The sequence below is a fragment of the Athene noctua genome, chromosome 7 (genome assembly GCF_965140245.1).
Source record: "Athene noctua chromosome 7, bAthNoc1.hap1.1, whole genome shotgun sequence".
Lineage (NCBI taxonomy): Eukaryota > Metazoa > Chordata > Aves > Strigiformes > Strigidae > Athene > Athene noctua.
Window position 1 is genome coordinate 16,451,119 of NC_134043.1, and position 21,891 is coordinate 16,473,009.

General features: G+C 44.1%; 1 protein-coding gene across 12 annotated transcripts in view; it reads right to left on the minus strand.

Moving 5' to 3' along the window:
• Positions 1–4,225: 4,225 nt before the first annotated feature.
• BIN1 (bridging integrator 1) overlaps positions 4,226–21,891 on the minus strand; it is a 98,073-nt gene continuing 80,407 nt past the window's right edge. For 3 of the 12 annotated variants that reach the window (XM_074911504.1, XM_074911503.1, XM_074911501.1), the window contains 5 exons: positions 20,855–20,983; positions 12,421–12,521; positions 11,548–11,656; positions 10,119–10,220; positions 4,226–6,642 (listed from right to left, as the gene is read on the minus strand). In XM_074911504.1, the coding sequence (XP_074767605.1) occupies positions 6,535–6,642; positions 10,119–10,220; positions 11,548–11,656; positions 12,421–12,521; positions 20,855–20,983 (549 nt within the window). In that variant the 3' untranslated portion in view covers positions 4,226–6,534. Of the gene's footprint in view, positions 6,643–10,118; positions 10,221–11,547; positions 11,659–12,420; positions 12,522–16,073; positions 16,098–17,898; positions 18,007–20,854; positions 20,984–21,891 lie in introns of all 12 variants that reach the window. The other 9 variants (XM_074911508.1, XM_074911507.1, XM_074911505.1 and 6 more) reach the window with 5 other exon arrangements.

Genomic DNA, 21,891 nt, shown 5'->3' on the forward strand with positions numbered 1-21,891 from the left:
CTGCCCTGCAAGCTCCCAGCCCCGTCAGAGCTGGCCCAGCTCTGGCAGAAGCCATCATGCCAAGCCAAGGCAGAGCCTGAGTCACCAACTGCAGCAATAGTTTCAGGGTCACAGCCTGCCTCTTCCCCTCTCTCCGCCACAAGATTTGATTCAGGTCCATCCCAGTGCCACAGAGGTGAGAGGCTAAAAGGTACTAAACCCTCCGAGCTGTCTGGAAATGAAGGAACTGTGCAAGTACAGTCTGGCCAGCTCCCCACACTGGCTCTGAGGCTTGCACACCCGCATGCTAAAGCGGAGGATTCTGGCAGTCCATTCATCAAAAAGCTAATTGGTGCATATTTGCATCAGATCATATTCCAACCTCTGGCCAGCACTTGCTATTTACAAACTGCATCCTGCATGCAGCTGCACTGAGCCTATCTGGAATAAAGCATCCACAGGGATGGCCCCAAGTCAGCCAGCTATGAATTTTGAATCCCCCTAACCCTGTCTCTCATGGGTCCCAAATCACTCTGGTTGAGGGGCAGAAACATTGCCTTTCTATAGAAAACACCCCATTAAAGAGCAGACCCCAAAGACTGCCTGAAACCTATGGGCTCGCACAAGCGTGCCAACAAGCCAAAGGGAGCCAGAGATGTTTGGCCAGAGGGTGCGTAGTGCCCATGAAGTGTCATACTCACATGAACAAACTTGCCTTAAAGGATGTAGATCATATCACGTTGGGGTTAGTAGCTATTAAAAAGCAAAGGTCTCAAATCCTTCCATACATTGCATTCATGTGGTGTCAGGTCCTCACAACAGACCGGAACAAAGACAGCAGCTAGAAGAGTTTTTTCTGCTGTTCTACTTGTTTAAGGAAGGACCAGCATTGCCCTCTCCATCCCATGTGTTTGTAAGACCAGTGTTGATGGTGCCTGGACAAACCAAGCTTCTTTGAAGTTACTCACCTCTTTGAGAAGAAAGAGGTTCTGAATTGTTTCAGTTTCTTAATATAAAGGCGGTAAAAAATAAGAGAGAAACTGACACGGGATTTAGGATGACACAAGTTATATTTCTGAACATTGCCAAGAAACAAAATGGGACAAATCCATCTAGTACTTGTCACTGGAACTGGGCGTCACAGCTCTGAATACAATGGGAATTGTTCAGCTTTGTTTAAACAAAAATTAAAATAATTAAAAAAACACTCAAAACCCAAACATTTCTCAGGTCACTGTGGTTAAACTCAGAGACTGAATTAACAGAAGGAACAGAGATTGCCAATACATTGCCAAAGTCGTTGCCATCTGATTCAGTTAAAAAGAGAAGCAGTAAGCCCAGGACTGCATCTGGCAAGTTTCAAGTAGGGACCATCTACATGAAATGTGGACTAGGAACAGGATTAGCAGAATATGCTGTGAGAACAGGTGAAGGAGTTGTAGCCATAAGACACATCAAAGTACAAGTTCATACAGACCAGTCTTCACAGCTGTAGCTTCTCCATCTCATTTCATAAACGAAATTTCTGAAATGGCCTTCTAATTCTCAGCCCCCGTGTGCGAGCTACAGATCCCAACTTCACAAGGGCTGGTGGCACAATCCAGCTCTGGGCACCACACAGGACCCCTTTCCATCAGAAGTTTGCTACTCAGAAACGTCTAAACTAAAGCGTGCAACCAGAGAAGTGTCTGCACCAGTGCCAGGTGGGATGGTACCTGTGTGGCAAGGAATAGCTTCCCTCTGGCAGCCTAGAGAAGAAAAGCTGTTACTTGTTTTCCTCATACCAGCATTATCAAGCTGCATCATGTAGAATTTGCTGGTGGACACGTTTATGCATTTCAGGCTGGTGGGAAGTGCTATACGCTACTGTCATCTCATCCTCGAGCATGGGAGGAGCTGGAGGGTGGGGTCAGATGCTGAAAGACACAGAGGCTACTGAACTCAGAGGCTACTGTGATAGAAGCAATTCAGGTGTTGTTTGTGGAAGATCAGTAGCTCTTCCTAGAATGGGCTGAGAGAGACACCTCTGCATCCTTCAGCAAAGGACGTTCACTGTTTTAAGGTAGGGACTGCACAGTATCCAAAACATCTACAGTAGTGGCAAAGAGCATTCAATCTGTCTGGCACAGAGCAGGAAAGAGGAAGCTCTGAAATCAGTGTCATTTGCAGGAGAGACACACCTGTTATCATATTGACCATGCACATCTTGACCACTCACATTTTGTTCTCATTCCTAAATAAAGAGGTTTTGGACCTCCCTGGAACCAAGAGGTGAAGCAGTCAGCACATCAACCCAAAATGAAAGATAATGTATCATACCGCTGTCCTCCCCCAGCATCTCCTTAGCCTTAGGCCTTTTCCATTGTACAGGCTGTTGCAAAACTCAACTGAGCTGACATCCCAATTCCAGGCAGAATATGGAGCCCTCACAGATGCTCCAGGTCATAAGAGAGAGACACCTCTTTGACTTGGGAGTGTTTGCCTTGGCCACTGTGTCTTCGGATAGTGGGACAGGAAAGGGTTCTGCAACTGTGAACAAAGCTTCAAGGACTGTGGCAAAAAGATCACAAAGCAGGACCAGCTCCAAGCAGCTGGAATGAAGCCTGCACAATCCCTTTTACTGCATCACCTTCACAGCCAAGAAACATAAAGGTGGTAAAAGCAGACAGCTGAGGAATGCCCATGGAAAGTAGCACATGGAAAGAAGTCTCCCCTGGAACAACGCATTCATCTTTACCCTGGGACCTTTCCCTGATTCTACCTAATAAAGACGTATTACTGACTCTGCTAAGATAGAAAAGGGGAGAAAAAGCAATGCCTTATTTCTTTCTTACCAGTTAGGTAAATGATAATTCCCACTGCACAATGGGATTAGGCTCAAATTGGAGTAGCATCATAAATTTATAGTCATAACTCTGTGACCAAACTGAGAAAGACATTCTTGGTCTATCAGTCTAAGCCAGGCTACAAAACCAGTCAATGGCACGGGATCAGAGATGCTTTTATTGTTCACCCAGTAAAACAATGAAGATTATTAGATGGGAAAACAGCAGTTTTGCTGGGCCAGATACCAGGTAATGCCTGAAATGTGGCCAGTGTCCCTGTCAGTACCTTGCAGAACCGGGCAATAGGCTTCTTTGGGGTCTCTTCAGTGGATAATGTATTCACCAAAAAACACAGTTTAGGGTTAACTGAAACCAGTCATCAGGTTAAGAAAAAAGGCAAAGGCAAAAGACATTAAAACATTCTCTTTCAGCATTTTCGAAACAGAAAGTTTCACATTTTTGCTTTAAAGCAACTTGTTATAGCCCAAGTCAAAATGTTTTTTTAATAAGTGAAAAAGCAACCCTACAAATGAATACTTTGTTTTGGTTTAAAATGATGGGTTTTTTTTTAAATGGTTTGATTTTTCCTTTTTCATTCCACTGAGAAAAAAAATTGTCTCAGGTCATCCTTACAACTCTTTTCAGTTCAGCCCGCAAACTGAAAAAAAATCACTGTGGGCACAGCCTACTTGGGAGTTTACTGTCCCTCTTTCTATTTGAATCAGTTCTAAGCCAAAGAAAATGCTAAGTTCGCTTCGCCAGGTAATACCAACCAGAATCAAGGTATTTTAGCAGATGTAAAAATACTGAAAATGGAAGGAGTTGTGGTTGTTAACAAGGGGCTGAACATGGCCCAGGAAATAAGAGATCTCCTGGCTCCAAAAAATACTGCCATCTACAAGCTTCCTGCTATGCCATCCTACTCTCATATAAGGCAATTTATAAACTGTGGGTCCCACAAATCCTGCATTTTCAGAATCTGAGATGTGCTGACACCACTTACTTGCAAGCAATGCAAGACCCAGGTAACCCAGGTAACCCATCCTACCTGCTCTAAGAAAGGGCTTTGGGGGTTGGGGGGAAGCAAGTGGAGACACACACAACATCCTCCCCACTAGCAATATTTGAGCATCACTCATATGACCTGAAAACAACATCCCTTTTTTGCAGAGTGCTACCACTTCTGCAGGGACAATACAGTACTGGATAGTTGCTTTGCAAGCTCAATAAAATGAAAAGGCCTTACAAGGATCTTTGTTGGGACAGTCATCTGGTTCAAACACAGCAGAAGACAACAACAAAAACAGCAAAAAACCCCACAATAAATTAGGTATCAGCACAGCTTTCTAAATGCTCTACAACAATTACTTGCAAGACAAAAAATCACAGCTCTGGTACTTCGAATCTTCTCTTTTTTTAAAAAAAACAATAATCCACAGGTTTTGCATAAAAATAAACATTTTAAGCTGACAGCATTATGTTAATTGGATCAATCTGCTTTTTAATATATATTTCTATGTATATTTAAATGTATATTTTTTTCTATGAATATTCTTTAAAGGAGTAATGGGAGTCACAAATGCATAAAAATAGATATTTTTGGGAGAAAAAAAGAGTAATAATAAAGACAACCCCATGAAAAAGAAAGAAAGAAAAAAAATCAAACAGGGCAGTATTGTAAAGCAACAGCTCACCATACTATAACTTGCAGAGTCCAGTCCTTCTGTATTGTGAGCAGTTACTCCTAAACACTATTGGCTTTTGTAACAGTGATGTAAAATAGAAATTCCTGCATGTTCATTTAAAAAAAAAAAAAAGAAAAAGAAGGGATTTGGGTATATAGAACGGATTTTGATGCTTGTTACATTGCTGTAAATAACTAGCACAGATTATCTCTCACATGGCAAACAGGAGGAACTCCAGCATTTTTTGCATTTGTAAGAATATATTTTCTAATCAAAGTAATCCATCCCTCTGAACTAAAACTTAAAAAAATATCCACTTTTGCCCTACAATGTTTTTTCTGTTGTCCTACAAATAATCAAAACAGATTGGAAAAGGTGGAACCTTCAGTAGTGTGTGTCAGCATTCCATGCATCTTTGACAAAAGCCAGCTCCTAACAGTTAGGAAGATTATTTCAGAGAATGATCCTGTCCCTTTATAGCAGGAGGGAACCTCACTGTTAAAAATCCCTTCACGGCAAAAAGATCAGGGAGGGGGGTGGTAGGGGGGGAAAGCCATAAAAAAATTGTAATAGCCCGACCTGCTTGCCAGCTGCATCAGTATTCAAGTAAAGTTTAAAGTACCTTTGTGGGACTTTAGAGTCTTGGAGGGTCAGACCAGCTTATTTTAACAAGTGTAATATGCACTTTGAAACAGCCTTATCATCTGCTTGTTTAAACTAAAAAACAAAACTCAAAAACAAACAGGAACAAAGAAAAGGCATATGAAAGGTCTCAGCATCAGTATTTGACTGCAGAGTGTCTTCTTGACACTGACACTTGGATATTCTTGCCTTCCTTTCTAATGCATTAAAATATCATGAAGTCATGCATCCATTTTAAATGAGTATTTAAAAATTTCAAAAGTCCAGTTTTTGTAGAGGTTAACTTGATCACCAGCACAGCACTGGATAAAGCTGATCTAACAATATTTCACTTACAGAAGTCTTCAAAGGAAAATAAGAAATACAATTCCACAAATAACAATGCCAATTAAAAACACAGAAAGCAAATTGTTTTTTCCTCAGTGTTTTTCCTTAGACATTCTTTCAGGGGAAAAAAAAAAAATCTTCCTTTATCTCTTTCTTTAAAAGCAGATTTTCTAACCACTCAGATTTTAGAGCTACCTTCCATCTACACAAATCTAAGCTTTTCTGAAACCACCTATAGGGTTTTGAGAGCAGAGAATTCCCTCTCCCAAACTGCAGAGCCATCTAAATAGCATCTGCTTGTTTTGTCTTGTTTCACCTCTTGAATTTGTCCACTCCCCTTAGCATTTCACAGGCCAATACTACTGCGAGAATATAGGTGTCTGCATTCAAAAGAACTTTGGACTGAGCACAGCTTCACACACTTCACCTTCTCCATGCCCTTTCCATATAGTTTCTTTTAACTTTACATGTACAAAAAAAATCACAGTTTGTGTAACATTGTTTTAAAGGAAGAAAATAAAATACACACACACACACACAATGTATTGGTGAACACTATACACTAAGGTGTTTTTTTTTAACAGCATAACAGAAAATTTGGCCTACTTCAGGTTGAACACATAAGGAAGGCTGAATTTTTACGGTTGCCATGCAAGCCACCTTCAAGACAAAACAGATGAACCCACCCAAGAGCAAATGCAGCTTCTACTCTCAAGCTATTAGACAAATACTGCCTTTCCAGGGATCAGACTATCTCGCCAATTCAGTCAATGCAGTATTTAGAGAACTACACTGAGTTGCTTCTGCATCAGTCCTCTGAATCCAAATGCTGTTAAAACCAAAGGGGGGAGAGGGTATTTGACTTGCCTTATTATTAATACATATATATTTTGGTAACACTTCGAATTTCAATTTACTTCTGAAACCTCATCCTTTGAGAACACACCCTTTAAATTGACTGTTTTCGCAGACTTCTGTTCCTTTAAAATTCTCTCTTCATTTTGCTGTTCTTTTCCAATTATCTACCAGAAAACTTGCTTTCTTCCAGCAGAAATGCAGCTGGGGGGCTTGAGCTTTCACTGCACTCGCTCTGTGAAATTCTCTGGGAAAACCCCTCGGCATTGGTCAAGTTCCTTATGCTGGATCCAGTCGGACTCCTTCACGCCCATCAGCCATCCTTCGTCCTGGAGGAGAAGACAGAGATCAGATGCTGAGGGATAGATGTGAGCAGGGAGTTTTCTTAGAGAGTGCAGGCCAAGGAGGTGTCAAGACATTATCAAAGCCATGCTCCTATTTGGCTTGGAGACAATCCAGGAAGATGATGGGGGAGAAGATAAAAATGCTTTTGCTCCCTTTTAAACAGGGAGAAGGATACATCCCACCAGAGTCAGTACCAAAACTCCTATCTGACCCAGAGTGTCTAGAGGCAGTGAAATTGTAAACAATTAGCAAGTGTAATAAAAACATGTCACAATTTACCCCCACTGAAGCAGGAGAAATTCTGCCAAAGAAAGTTTGTAGAGCTACAGGACGAGAATCACATATCTCACCTTTCAATCTAAACATGAGGGGTCTAGCATTCTCCAGTCATAGAAGAGACAGGCACCTCCACAGTGCAATTCATCCAATTTATCTTAGGCACAGGTCTTTGGAAAGGATGAATCATTCCCTGGAGGTGCTCATCCCCTGCTCCAGCCAGAGCACCTGGATGATTAGCATTTTATAGAGACAGCATAGGTAAAATGAGTCTTGTTTGCTATGCTGAAATTCTGGTCTATGAGAGTTGGGAGCTGAGGAGCTCAATCCACCTTCTCAAAGCCCAAGCAGTCTGTTGGGCTTGATGCAAGGTGAGGTTGGCAAAACTCTCAAACTTGTGCTACACACGATATAAGACTCAAGGTCTCTCACAGTGGTCCTCCGCAGCCACCAAACCTATACATCTATAAAGAGGGATGAATTTTCACTGAAGCAAATGGAGTCCTGCTTGGTAGAAGCTGCTCAGGAGGAGAACCAGACTTCCCACCCTCTGACTGAAGGGTGTCTAGCATCAAGATTTCTGCTCTACCTGAAGCACTTGAGAAAGACAAGATATTGAAGGTGGGAAGGCTGTACTGCTTGCAGCTCAGGTGTGCAACCACCCTACTCTCTGCATGCCTTAGCGCTGCCAGCATGGAAGCACCCCTTCAGCATGCAAATATACCCACTCATGTGAGTCACTGGCAGTGGGGCAGCCTTCTGGTTAAGACTGCAGCATGAGGTGAGCACGCTGCACAGGCCACCACTGCCTCCAAACTCAGCCTGCTCTGCATCCACTCCTCTGGGCAAAGCATGCACCGGGCTCATTTAGAGATATGTTATCACATTCAACTACATAACTTGCCAGGGCAGAAGTCCTCAGGCAACCAGATGCTCTAAAATGTGGTGAAATGAGGCATTAGTGCTTGTGGCTCACACAGTTGTTCTGACACTTCTGCTTTTCTGGAACTGGCAGGAGTTTTGGGTATTTGTCTAAGACCAAGTAATGCCTTCCTTGAAACATGTTCTTTAAAAACATATCTGCACAGTGCAGGAGTAATGCAGCCCTCATGAGGAGTGATCCATGGGGCATGTACAGTTTGCAGCTTCTGCCCTCTTGTCCTGTTTTCTGCACATTTCATGTGGCAGCAGCTCAGACCAGCCATTGTATTTGAGTTCCCTGCTCCTTGCAGGCTGTACTGGGTGCCTGCAGGCTCAGTCAGCCCCCGTTGCTGCCTTAGATTTGAGCATTCAGGGGATGTCATGGGAATGGCATGAGACAGGAGCCCATCTGCAGCAGCCAGCTGCAGGGGCTGTGGAAGGACTGACGTGCCATAAATCAGGAAGACAAACGACTAGGCAGAAGATGCTGGGCCCGAGTGTCTGGAAGGCAGCTTCCAGCTCACAGCACTGCAAGCACAAAAGCTCATCCATTTGCACATAGCGTCTGTGCCATACCGCATGCATCACTCCCACTGCATCCTGCTACGAAGGGCCTCCTCAGCTACAGGGATTAGACAGGAGGACCCAGATTGACCCTTGCCAATTTTGAACCACGTCACTTGAAGTGCCAGCTTAGAAGCATTACTGCTCTCAACCCTTTCTTCTGTCAAGAGAGATGAATCCAAGCCTGGCTGATGTACCCACAAACTGACACCTAAGCTGCAAGATGGGGACATGGATCACAGTCTATTATCCTAAGCTTCCTCCACTCACGTGCACAGTTCATGCACATGTTAACAGCCAATGTTTTCTGGCTGGGTTTGGTCAAGGTTAGGGAAATGAGCTGTAGCACAGGATACACTGTAGGAGGGTTAGAGGGCTTCAGTGCAGCTACAGCATCATGTTAGCAACACTCAGAGCTCACCCTCTGCAGCTTGGAGAGTCTCGAGTTCATGGCTGTTGCACCCACATCCAGCTAGAGTGCAAACACAGGGCATTGAAAAACTGTGCTCCACAAATGCCATCTCATACCACAGAAACTAGGGGAGCTGCCACTCATTTCCCATCCAGAAAGCTTTCTGAGAAAGAAATGCTCACAAATGCTTGTGCAGGGCAGTCCCACTCAGTGAAGAGTCTTGTCTCCAGAAGGAATCACTGCCTCTTCCCCATAAAACCTTTCCCCCCAGAGCACCTAGCTCTGAGGGAGCTGTCACGACATTATACCTCCCCATTTCACAAGCAGCAGCAAGATCTGCCTCCATAATTCACAAAGTCAACAGCTGAGCCACAAAGAGGATCCACATCTTCTGTGGCCAGTGAACTACACCTTCCCTTTATCCCTTGTGGAATCCCCAGGTCTTGTCCGGACTTGCCCAAACCCAAAGAGCTGGTGACAACCAACTCAATTTGGAGAATTCCCTTCCTCTTCCAAACAAAAACCTGGAGGTGTGAGCATGAATTTTATAAAATCACCACCTGCCTCATCCAAAGTAGTAAAACTGCTGCAGACTTTATCAGCTGGAAGCCCTCAAACACAGCAAGTGAGGATTTACTCAAGGCTTCTAGAGATAGATCAGATTAAAGAAAAACATTGCCAATTAAATTCAGGTTGGAGATGAAGAGTAAGACTGTTCTCTGGGCTGAGCAACCTGCTTCAGCTTCGGTTCTGCTGCCATCTCCTGACCAAACATTGTCTTTTGGAAATAGCCATTGTAGCTATGCTTAAGTGCAAGACATCATCCACAGCAAGCTACTTTCTCAGAGCTCCAGCATTTCTCAAAAGGGGAGAAAATATCATCATAAGCTGAGGGTCACTCCTGCCAGTGCCACAGTCTGCACTGCAGTGGTCACAGGGAATGTGCATCAAGTTTAGGAGCACTGCAGAGGCAAAGTATGGGCTCTGTTGGGCTCCCTGATCAAGCCATTGTATTGGCTCAAGTGCCCTGACAGGGACAGGAAGCCATGACTATTTCACATGCTTTATGCAGGATAATGTCTCTACTTTCCAGTCACAAGCAGAGTCCTCCCCTCTGTTGCAGGAAGCCAATCTCAAGCTCAAGGACAACCGGCTGTCCCACCAGCTCCCAGCCACAAACTGATGGCTCTGCATCCAGCCAGCTGACTGTTAGTGGAGGAAGAAGCAGCTCTGGAAATCCCCTCAGCTCTTCCCGGCCCAGGCTCACATCCTGTCTTCCCTACTTACCTGCTCCTCAGGGTTCTCAAATGGAATCACAAGCACCACATCCCCAGCCTTCAGCTGCAGCTCATCACTGTCAGTGGCCGTGTAATCATGCATGGCCTGGACCTATGGGGAGAGGAGAGCAGAGCTTGGGTGAGGCCAGCACTCTCTCACCCAGCTCTGTAATGGGTGACAAGGCTTTCCACTTCATTAATTCACTGGATGATTCAGGTTGGAAGGCACCTTTGGAGGCCATCTGATCCAAACTGCTGCTCCAGGCAGGTCAAGCCTGGATCACAAATGCCACATGTATGGGAATAACCACTTCCCTTAATCAAATGGCTACATGCTTTTTCATACAACCTGGCAGGCAGCTCACCTTTGCCACAAGGGCATCCTGGTGAGTCTCATTCAACTTGTTATGCACTTCCCCATCCTTCCTTAGGAGGGTTAAATTCCCATGGCTTGGGCCTAAAAACTTCACAGGGTAGAAAGCATGTATTCACTCAAAGGGTGCCCTATACTCTTTTTACAGCAGAGAGAAAACATAGGGAAGAGTATCAGTTTGAATCTTAGAGTGATTGTATCCTGACAAGTTTTGTCTTAGGTATTCTGTCTAATTCACATCAACATCTGCATTACAGCTTTTCTACTTCAAACCACAGCTATCCACTTTGAGCAGTACAGTCCATAATGCTGTCTGTAACCAGCCTAAATGTGATGAGTCTTACTGTTCTTCAGGGTTTTGTCATTCTTCTGCTTTTGGTAAAACTCCCAGAAAAAAAAAGATGCATGGATATGACTAAAGCAGAACAAAAGCATTCCTATACCAGGAGACAGTCATCTCTCACTTTCAGGGCATGATGCATCTGTGCTGTCTTGCTACCATATTCCATTATGCATGTTAAATTTGTGGCCTACTCTCACCCAGAATCAATCCTTCCTCCACACCTTCGAAACAAGCTGCAAGGGATCTTTGGCATATTCAGAATACCCACCTGTCCAATCCTGTATTTTTCCCTGTTCATCCTGGCCTTCTCATTTCCCCAAACATTAAGTCCTCTCTACCTACTGGTGCTTCCAACTCTTCTTCCCTTCCCACTTGCATCAAAGTTTAACCTTTCCAGTTCAGAGCACAACTTCTTAGCTACTATCCAGAGTCTGTGACTGACACTACACCACACCATCAGAGACAGAAATAACTGCAGCAGAGAGAAGGAGGGGTTTTGCTACACAGCACAGCCAGACATTTAGACACCAATGCTCTTATACAGTCCTTTGAAACATATGGAACTGCATGAAGCTGGGCTACTGGAGAGGAAGCTGTATCTCTCGTTCAACTTCCTTTCTCCCTTTCAACGTGGCACAGCCCACGGCCATGCTGAACGAAAATAGTTAATTCATTACAGGAAAAAATCATGAGGAACTCTGCCCCCCACCACCGTGCACTCACCTTGAACAGAAAACCTGGGGGCATGTCAGCTCTTTCAGATGAAGTGCCTCCTTCCACAGTGCCATTGACGGTAGCAGGGAAAGTTTCCACAACAACAGCAGGCAGAGAGCTCTGGTAGGCAGCAGCAGTCAAGGAAAGAAAAAAAGCCATTGAGGAAAGAGAATCCAAAATTGCACCTCCAAACCCACCCTGAAGGATCCACATCCCAACCCTACCCATGGCTTCACTGGGTTTTCCCAGCACACCAGTCAGTGACAAAAACACTGCAAAGGACAGCAGAGGCAGCAGTGAGAAGGCAGGAGAGATAACCACTGTCTTCCTTTGCTTAAGGCTGCAGAAAGGCAGACAGGATTTAGTTTTTCTCAAACCATAATGCCCAGCATCTCCCATTCACTGCGGTCACAACACAGCAGCTTCTTGTAGAGTCCTTGTGGAACTGAACTGGGACAGCCTATAGGAACCAAGCAGCCATGAGATGGGACCTACTCCAGTCCCCTAAAAAGGTGGCAGTGTCAGGAAAAAAAGAGGAACCCTGGATATTCAGGGGACACCAGCAGAGCCCAGAGTAGGTAAATAGCAAGCAAGGAGGAATCCAGTAGACAAAGCAAGCTTAACACAGGATGGGCTTTGGGCTCTTTTCACCACATGGGTGAAGGGACAGCTCTTTGGTGGATCTTCCAGCAGAGCTTCTCCCTAAGCATTACACAGATGAAATGCAACAGCTAAATCTGGCCCCTGAATAAGAGCAGTATAGCTGCTGGGATGGCAGGGATATGTTTTTAGAATCAGCCACACATCTGTTTTCCCAGTCCAGACTCCCACATCTGCATGACAAAGGGATGTGATAGAGAAACAGGACTACAGTCCCTTGACGTGCTTACCGATCCTGCATCAGCTTCATTTTTAGTTGCTTCAGCTCCAGCTGCTGCTTCTGATCCAGCTGCTTCAGCTCTTGCATGGGTTGCTTCTGCAGGCTGCAATAAAAAAGTCATCCGGGTGGAGAGTTATGCCCGTTACAGATACATGTAATGCAGAAAAGTGCAACTCAAGACTGTCCAAGCGCTCTATGCTGTTGACTGCTGCCATCTGCTGACAAATAGGTGAGAAACCTCAGGGTCTTGCTATGTTTCTGTCTCCCTTTCTCTACAATCCAGTGAAATCACAGTAAAACTTGCATTCCCTCACTCCAGCCACACAGCAGGCAGTACTCCAGAGGAAACTGATCAAAGGCCAAAAATCCTGTGCACCCCTCTTTTCACAATCTGAATCACAGACTTACTTTACACAGGCATAGTATCTATTATTACATATAAATTGCCCATTTGTTTGTGAATACAACACTGCTCACATGCAAAGGCACAAGGATCTCTCAACAGGCTATTTCCAAGAATCAAGGAATATTTAAGCCCTTGAATACTCCCAGAAACAGAAAAGCATGGTAATAATGTGTCCAGATATGGAACTTAGTCTGGACCCAGCATCTACACAACATTAGCACTGAACCAAGCTTAACTGAAAACTGTGCTGTCACCCAGCTTGAGTTTGGATAGGCCCAGAGTTCTGAATTTGGTTTCTACTGTGAATATTCAATTACTAAGAATTTTCTATGAACATTCCGCATGGTGTGTACACACATGCACGTATTTGTGTTGGTAGAGAGGGGAGTTTACTGCACAAAAGCTACTACCATCAGGAAGAAATTTTCAGCATCACCTACAAAACGCTGCCTGGCAGAGACTGTTCTAGGAAGCCTGGGGACGGCAGCTTCTGTGCAAAACAAAAGACCAACTAAACACCTCTGATACACTTCCAGTGGTTCAAGCTTTATCCTCCCTTGCCTGAAGTCAAGGTAACCCCGTTTTAACACAAAATTAAATTTGCCCCTTCCAGAAATTGCAACAATGCAGGACGCAAGTTTGATCTAGTAGCATCAGTGCTGCAGATCAGCCCCTTGAAAGACTGGGCAGGCAGCACCTGGGAAGATTCCTGACAAGAATCTCAGGGGTCTAATTTGCAGTCCAAGTATCTTCATGGCCAGACGAATCTAGCCAGATACCCACTTTATACTTGCACAATAGAGACTGCTATACAGAGATTTCCCATTTTTAATACCTGTGAATAAACCAGCTTTGGCATGCCTACATGCCTCATACATTTGGTAAACACATGTACTCCTGAATATAACCATGTTCAAAACAGGCATTGTCCAGATTCCTTGATATTGTGAGTCTCATAGTCCCAACACTACAAAAGACCAGTGTAAAGCCATGACCATGGCAACCCTTAACCCTACACCCATCTGTCTACTAGCCATGTAGTGGCACAATGCTCCAAGTAATTTTCTAGTAACAGTAGCAACAACAAAGTAGTAAATCCTTGGTTTAACAAAAAGCCATTAGTTTACCTTCAGCAGCTTCAACTGTGCCATTTAACACATGCTTTCCTCTTCTATCACATCCTTCCTCATGTCTCCCCACCACCATGTCCACAGGCCTACACTGCCAGAGGATATTACAAACAGCAAAGCTGTTCCCATACTGCAGAGTTTTCCCACAGCAGCTTTGGTAGAGTTAAAGTAAATGTATGCATATGAAATACTACAAAGGTTTCTCCTGTTTAATTAGATTCACTCCTTTTAGTTGGATTCAGTGAAACTGGAACTGGGACAGATGCATAGTTTTTACGTGGACAAGTAAAAAAGAGCTTAACGTGAGGTCCTTTTTCAAAACCAGCTAATTTGCAAAACCAGTATTTAATAGCCAGGGAAATTGAATGTAAATTAATCCCCTGGATTTCAACAAAGGGCGTTTTCATGCCAGCTACTTATTTTTCTATTTTATGTACCTGCAGGCATCCCAAGGCCTATAAAAGCATTTACAGTCATGGAAAAATCCTATAGGGAGAATAGGAAGAATTGCTCACTGCTGTTGCCAGTTTTGAAAGATCTACTTATTCCAACAGCAGCTTCATACACACCAAATGCAAGTTTCCCAAGCTGCAGAACTAAGCAAGTTCCACTGCAACCAAATTTCTATGCAGTTGTTAACCTCATGGCATATGAGACTATGTAACCATGCCACAAGTCTCGTCTCATCAACAGCTAAGAACAACATTAGAACAAAAACATTTCAGAAGACTTGAAGTGCAAGAGGATTCCCCAGCTATAGGGAGCTCTGCTCTTTAACCATGTAGTATATGCCAAGGTGAAAAATGGTATGGTAAGAACATGTTGTCTAGTAGCATTCCCCAGTCGATTAGATTGTCCTTTGGGTGAGATCAGTTTTCAGGATGGGAGAAATGGCCCAAAACACTTTTTACACCGAAGACTGTAAGCACAGCTTAGTCAGATACGGTCATACCTCACCCCTACCCATCTGTCTGAAAGACATGAGATCCTTCCTTGCAAAAACAAAGACTTCCTTTCTTTCTTACTAAGACAGACTGGCAATGCACATACATGGGAATGGCAGACGTTAAACACTGATGGCTGATAAAAACATACAAGGGAAACCTCTTTCTTGACGTGACCCAAGCTCATATGAAGGCCAGCACTGGCCACAGTGAGTCCCTGGGCCAGGCTCTCAGCAAGGGTTAGGCCATGTCCTCCCAAGTACTGACTCTATGTGGTGATCTGGCTCTTGAAATCTGAAAGGCTGGCAGGACTCGATTCCCCACCATAAACCAAGGACATGTGTTTACATGTACACCATGGGATATAGCCAGCTCAAGTAGCAGGCATGAGTACCCAGACCAAGTGCTTTCTGTCCACACTGCTGGCTGTTTGTCCAGAGGTACTCCAAAGCAGTTGTGTTTGAAATATCTCCCAATGGGCTAATCTGCAGCAATCTGAGACCTTCCCAGGCCCAATATGTCTAGAGGGCATAAATGAGGGTCTGGCTTTGGTTCAGATGCAGAGCACATTTAGGGTCTCCCTTGTCAGCAGGCTCCAAAGCTGAGGTTCAGGCAGATGCCAACTAAGTCTTGGGCCTGCACTTAACTTTCAGTGTAGACACAGGCTGAGCTATTTCACATCAGCCCTTCTGGCAACAATGGTCAATAAACAGCAAAGACCACAGATAATTCCAAACATGTATGTTTACCCATCCAATGGTACAGGCACAACAGGTACAGACAAGACGCAGCTGAGACATTTATGCATCACACACAATACGAACAGGATGTACAGAGTTTAGGAAACAGGGGTGAGTAGAGGATAAGGATGATGTCACTATGGGATTAAGTTCGAGGAGAGTGTCACAGCATCATGCCAAAGGACAGATGAGCAAATTAGCAGGGAAAGGCAATGTGCACTGGTGAAGACATGAGTTTCAGAGTGCCAGACCTGACTTGCGAACATTTGGCTGCCCCTGGGGCTTCATAGAAGATGCAAAAGTGGGTTCAGCAGCACATGGAACAACTTTGGTTTGGGGTGTACAAAAGGGAGAAGGAGATGGGTATGCGCACAGAGATGGCACTGGCACATGCACAGTACATGATGAGAGATGAAGGCCATATGAAGTTCTTACCTCCCATAAATCCCAAGGTAAAGACTAAGCATGTCAAAGAGCAACAAAAATAAAACATGTTTATATGTGATTATTTCAGTGAGTACAAACATTACAGATGTTGATCAGACTGAAGCAGACATACACATTCAACAGCACTTATCTCTGCATGTTTTTAAAATATCTTTTTAGTACCTGAACTTATACACCCATCCCCACTGCATATTCAAACTTAAGTACCAAGGCAATTGAATAAGGGTTTTTTCCACCTCTGGTATGAAAGGAGACAGCCAAGCCACATACAGTTATCAGTGGCAGACTACATAGCCAGACAAAAAAACTTGTGGTCCACCTGGCTTAAATAGGCTCTCATATATCCACACCCAACAGACAGTATGATTTCATAACAAAGCTTCAACTGGTATCTTTAGATCAGTAGTGAAATCTCTTAGCCCCTTTGCCACAGCGCCCTCCATATAGGAAATAAATTTGACTGCTTTGAAAACTAGGTGGGTTTTGATAGGTTTTGTGATATGGTTACCGTTAGAAAGTATGGATTTCAGACTCTTAATGACTTCTGAACCTAATAATAAATACATTAGAACACCAAATATGCTATTGCTGTGAAGTTTTAAAAACAGTGTAATATTTGTTGCTTGCTGGAAGGGCAAAAAATAATTCTATTTGAAGTCAAATTTATACTCATATCATGTTATGCCAGTATACCGAATTATTCAAGTTATAACTGGTGATTCAGGAAAAGAAAAAAAAATCCCAGTAAATAAATTTAAAGGCTTATCCTGACATGCAACTTGTTCTGTCAAGCAAGCAGACATGAAATGCCAATCTGCCCACTTAAAGTTCCAGAAAGTGGTAGCTTGTCATATTGGTGTGTATCAAACTATGATAATAACTAGTATCTTTCAGACACAGTATTTTAAGTCTGAAAAATCAAATGCCTAATGTTTGATCTCCCTAATAAGAGAGATCTTATGGCTACAAAATCTGTGACATACAGGCTTACTTGACATGATGATACCAGAGAAATACTGTAAACATCCCAATTACATTTATTACAAATTTTAATGGCAACCACGTGCAAAAAATTACCATCTCATATACATGACATGGAACATCTCAGTGAGGACAACAGCCAAATTCAAAATGCACTTCAAAGCCACCAGCCATTTAGACATACAGTGAAGCACAGTGCACCTGCCTCCAGCAGTGGACAGGACCAGGTACAGGACAGACCAGAATTAGGCATCTTCCTTTTTTGATACTGCACTCCACAGCACTGTGCTCAGGGAGTAAACTACTTCTTCACTAAGAACCAAGGCTATGTTAAACCCAGAAAAAGGAGGGCTTCACATCACTTGAATATCTGTCTACAGCTTTATTCACCTTAAGCAATTGCAGATTATCAGAGTGTCTGTTTATTAAAAATCCTTTTGAGAGCAATTTCTAGCAGGAGCACAGAACTGAGGCTGAATTCCCATCCACAGAGTAACAGTTGAAATCCATATAGCATACAGAGGATGCTAATCTAGGGAGGGACATACATTAAGTTGAATAGTTGTCAATCACTAGATCACCAGAGCAAAGCACAAGCATCCCATGAACACCCTAGTGCCAGACTGTAGCCAGGCTAATAGCCACCTGATTCTCACTGGACTTACACATCCAGCAGAGAAGACCAAGGTGCCCATCTGCAAGGCGCAGATCTGGGCACCCAGCCCAGCCACCCACAGCTCAGGCCCACATTATCATTCACATGGGTGTAGATCACACTACACTTGACCACAAGTCAGTTATGAAGGGAGAAGGAATGGTGATATGAACCAACCTGGGAGGCGGGTGTGGGGGTCTTCCCCACAGTGGCATCTGGTTTAATGGGATCAAAATCCAGATCCAATAGGCTGGCTCCCTCCTGGAAGGGCCCAGGGGCATCAAACTTGGCAGCAGTGAGGAAGAAAAGCAGTACGAGCATTAGACACACACGCGCGCACAGTAGAGGAAGGGTATGTGATATCCAGGAGCTAAGGTTGCAAGCGCAGAAGACACGGTGGCAATGCAAACACCTGACATGACTCCTGACTGCTTGGTGCCTATAATCACGGGCAGTTCACACGGGTGCCACTCTAAACCAAACCTGAGCCTTTCCACAGGAGTCATTCATCTTCCCAACCGGCCAGATGAGCCGACATGGTGTAAGCACTTGACCTGCTGTGGTCAAAAGGATCACTGCCACAGATGACTCAGAAGGGCTTCTCCCATGACGAAGGGATTCCCCATAGCTAATCCATCTGCCTTTGTACTGAAGGCCCAGGACAGACTCCCTCAGCCACATACATAAGAGCTGCCATCTACACAACTCATCTCAGGAACACAGATCCAGGCAGAAAACCACTCAAACTGCTAGAAGGCAAGTCTGAGAGACCTCAGAGCTAACCCCCAAAGCTTCCAATTCCCCCCTGCCTTCTAAGATAAATCTAAGACTAAACCTAAGCAATTTAAATCACTCCCCAATCTAAGAAAAGCTGTTTTTAATGGTTTCCTTTTCTGGACATCCCAGAAACATATACACATAAATCTTCTAAAAAAGTATAAAACTGAGGAGCTTTGCTACTCTCTTCAAAGTCAGCAGAATAACTCCCTTTGGCTGATTAACACTTTCACTAAAGACAGCAATAGCACATTACCATTAATGAAGCAGTCGCTACACAGGACAACTCATTAGTATTCAAAACTGAACTATCACTTTTGGTTTTTAGATTTAACCACTACAAGACACTTCCTTCTACTCAACTTCAGAGGAAGCTGCTTTCTCTGGGAAGACTTGCCCATTTCCACTGACCTCCCAGCTCACTGGCCCATCTGCTTCAGCTACCTTTCCAACACACATAAAATGTTGCAGGGTGGTCTCCGCAGTTATATCATAGCCCCACAATGGCAAAACTCCATTTGGTATAGAAAGAGACACCATTTAAGAGACAGTCCTCTGAATACAAACCACACCACCACCATTTTCACCTCCTCTAGTTTCCTCTTACTCCAATTTTCTTACAAACTCTTCTCTCCCTTATTAACATCTCTGAAATCCACAGGGATGAGGTCAAGGAATCAAGCTCTCCCATCTCACAATCATAAACCCTGACCAGTAAGAAAAATCCAACTGGCATTCTAGTACGCTCCTTCAGCACATCCAGGCTACCCATCAGAGAGGCTCCAACCCCGATCTTTAGTTTTGTTTGGTAATGCTACATACAAGGCTTCAGTCATGGAATAATCTTACCTGCCATTCAAGACTTACATGCAAGGGCCAGCATCCCTTGCCTTTAACCCAGATCTCTCACAAGACAGCTCACTGGAGCTAAGACATTTGACAGGAACGGCCCTTGGCAACACACTGAATGCTAGTGGCTGTTGGGTGCTTCAGTGAAGATTGTTCTGGCAATCAGCATCCTCCCTCAGAACTCCCATCTGATTGAAAGTCACAGCAGATCCCATCCTGGGTCGGAGCACTGATCAGGTGCAGAAGAGTACGTCTGACTAAGGGCTGGCGTTCACATGGAAATACATGATACAAACCATGGAGCAGACAGAGCTGTCCATTATGATACAGGAGAAGGAAGCATAGAAAACGATAAAGAGTTGCTCAGCTGCCTGTGGTCCCCACCTTCCAACACTGCTGTCAAATCATCTCTCTGCTCTGTAAGCTTTATCTACTGCAATTCAAAATCTGACATTAACTTCCCTTCCCACTCGACCTCTGCTCCTCAGCAGCTGGGTGGAAGGTGGCAAACCAGAGGCAATGGAGCAGCATGATGCAAGGAAAAGTTAGGGAATGAGTCACAGATGAGCACTGATAAAAATATTATTTGTGCTTCAACAAGCATTTAGGAAAAAAAAATAAAATATATATACGTGTATATATATAAAAAAAGCAGGTATCTCATGATACAGCCAGAAATCTGGTCAGGCTCCTATATACATAAGAACTGACATCTTCCCAGATCCAACACAGAATTCCCCACCTGGACATCCTCTCTTGCAGTGATGTAAATCAAATGAAAGTGAAGAGATAAATATATAATTTGAAAATGTTTTTCCTTTTTCAGCGCTTCAGAAGGTTCCACATGACAAGAAAGAAATATTTTGATGGGAACCACTTGCCGGTGAAGAGTGACAGACTCTGTCAGCAGTCCTGAATTCAAAGTAGGCACAATCCTGCCCATCTAAACTGGAGGCACCTATTCTCTGCTAAGAGAACTTTATGCAATTCCTATTGGTCTTTCCTGTGCAGGTGTGGACTTTAAACCACAAAGCCCATGTGTGAAGGCACAGAGACACAAAACTACCTCCACCCAGAACTGGCACAGATGCCAGGTTCAGCACTTGGGGATGTGCACAGGCAGAAAACACGTGCTTCATTCACACCCAGGATCAATGAGTCTGGAGAGAACATATCATGGAATATGAGGGGAGCCCTCATAATCCATGTGCACTGCTGCTGAACAGATGGAGTGATTACCTTCTGGCATCTTCACCAGTTGCATTTCTCCTGTTTCTTCTATGAATGAAAGCTCTCAAAGGCAACATGTTAGTGAAAGCTGCCTTCTAGCCACCCTCCCCTCTAAGTTAGCCTCCTATCTAACCCTCTGCCTTCTGAGTTCCAATGCTGACCTTGCCTTCATCCTTCACCTGACCAGGTTTCAGGGCTTGACACCCCCAAAGAGAAAAAAGGTCAAAAGAAAAAGTTCAGAAGCAGACAAATATAAGGCAGGGCATTAGCAGCTAACCTGCGAAGGGGTTGTCACACTTATCTCAGGGACAAAATTGTCATCAAACAGACTGATGATGTTCTCCTGCTTGATCTCCTTGGAGGGGGTGACTTTTGGAGGCGGAGGCACCGGAGGCCCTTTCCTCAACTGCATGCAAATGAGCACACAGCCACAGCACAGACGGCGACACCCAAAAAAACCAGAGACAGGAACCAGGTTAGCCACAAAAACTGAAGGTGAGGGAAATCACAACCACAGGCACAGAGCAGGGTCCAATTAACTCCATCTGAAGAGAGAGGAAGGGAGGTTGAAGGGCTGAATTGAAACAAAACAAAAAAACAATCACACGCCTCCAGAGAAGGTTTGGCATCATTAGTTACACTTCAGCTGTGGGCAAGTTTCCCTCTGCAGAGGAGAAGCGTAACACAATTAATATGCATTGACAAGACATGCATACATAATTAAAGCATGTGCAACCTTCAAAAGAACCACTGGGAAGGGGAGCAGATCAGTTACTGGGAACACAATTCAATAGACCAGGTCAGTACTGCCTCCTTTTGCCATACTTACCATACCTAAGGGAATGAAAGACCAGACTCAATTTGTCCTATTATGGGTAGGTGACCATGAGGACAGACTCTCATCTGCCCAGTACTGGTTCCCTGGTGCACAGGTTACCAGTGTACCATAAGAAATGTCTGAAGGACCTTTTGATACCATCTTACTGCTTCTCAGCTTTAGGCAAGAACAATTCAAACTCCTGAGAAGCTATGACTGCTGTGGGCCCAACTCTGCTCTCAGTTTCACCAATGAGCATTGACACTAATGAAGCTGTGTTTCCCAAATGGAGATCCCAGAGAATGCATAACAAAGTCTGACCCCATAACTCTAACCCATCCTAATACCCATCACACTAGAAGACTCAGCCTGACACTGCATCCAGAACCCCATGGGAAGCTGTGGTAGACCCTCCCTAGATCAACCCACCCATATTCTTTTCACATTTTTCTGTGCCCAGTGTTCAGTGATTATTTCCAGATCAAAACAAACTTTGA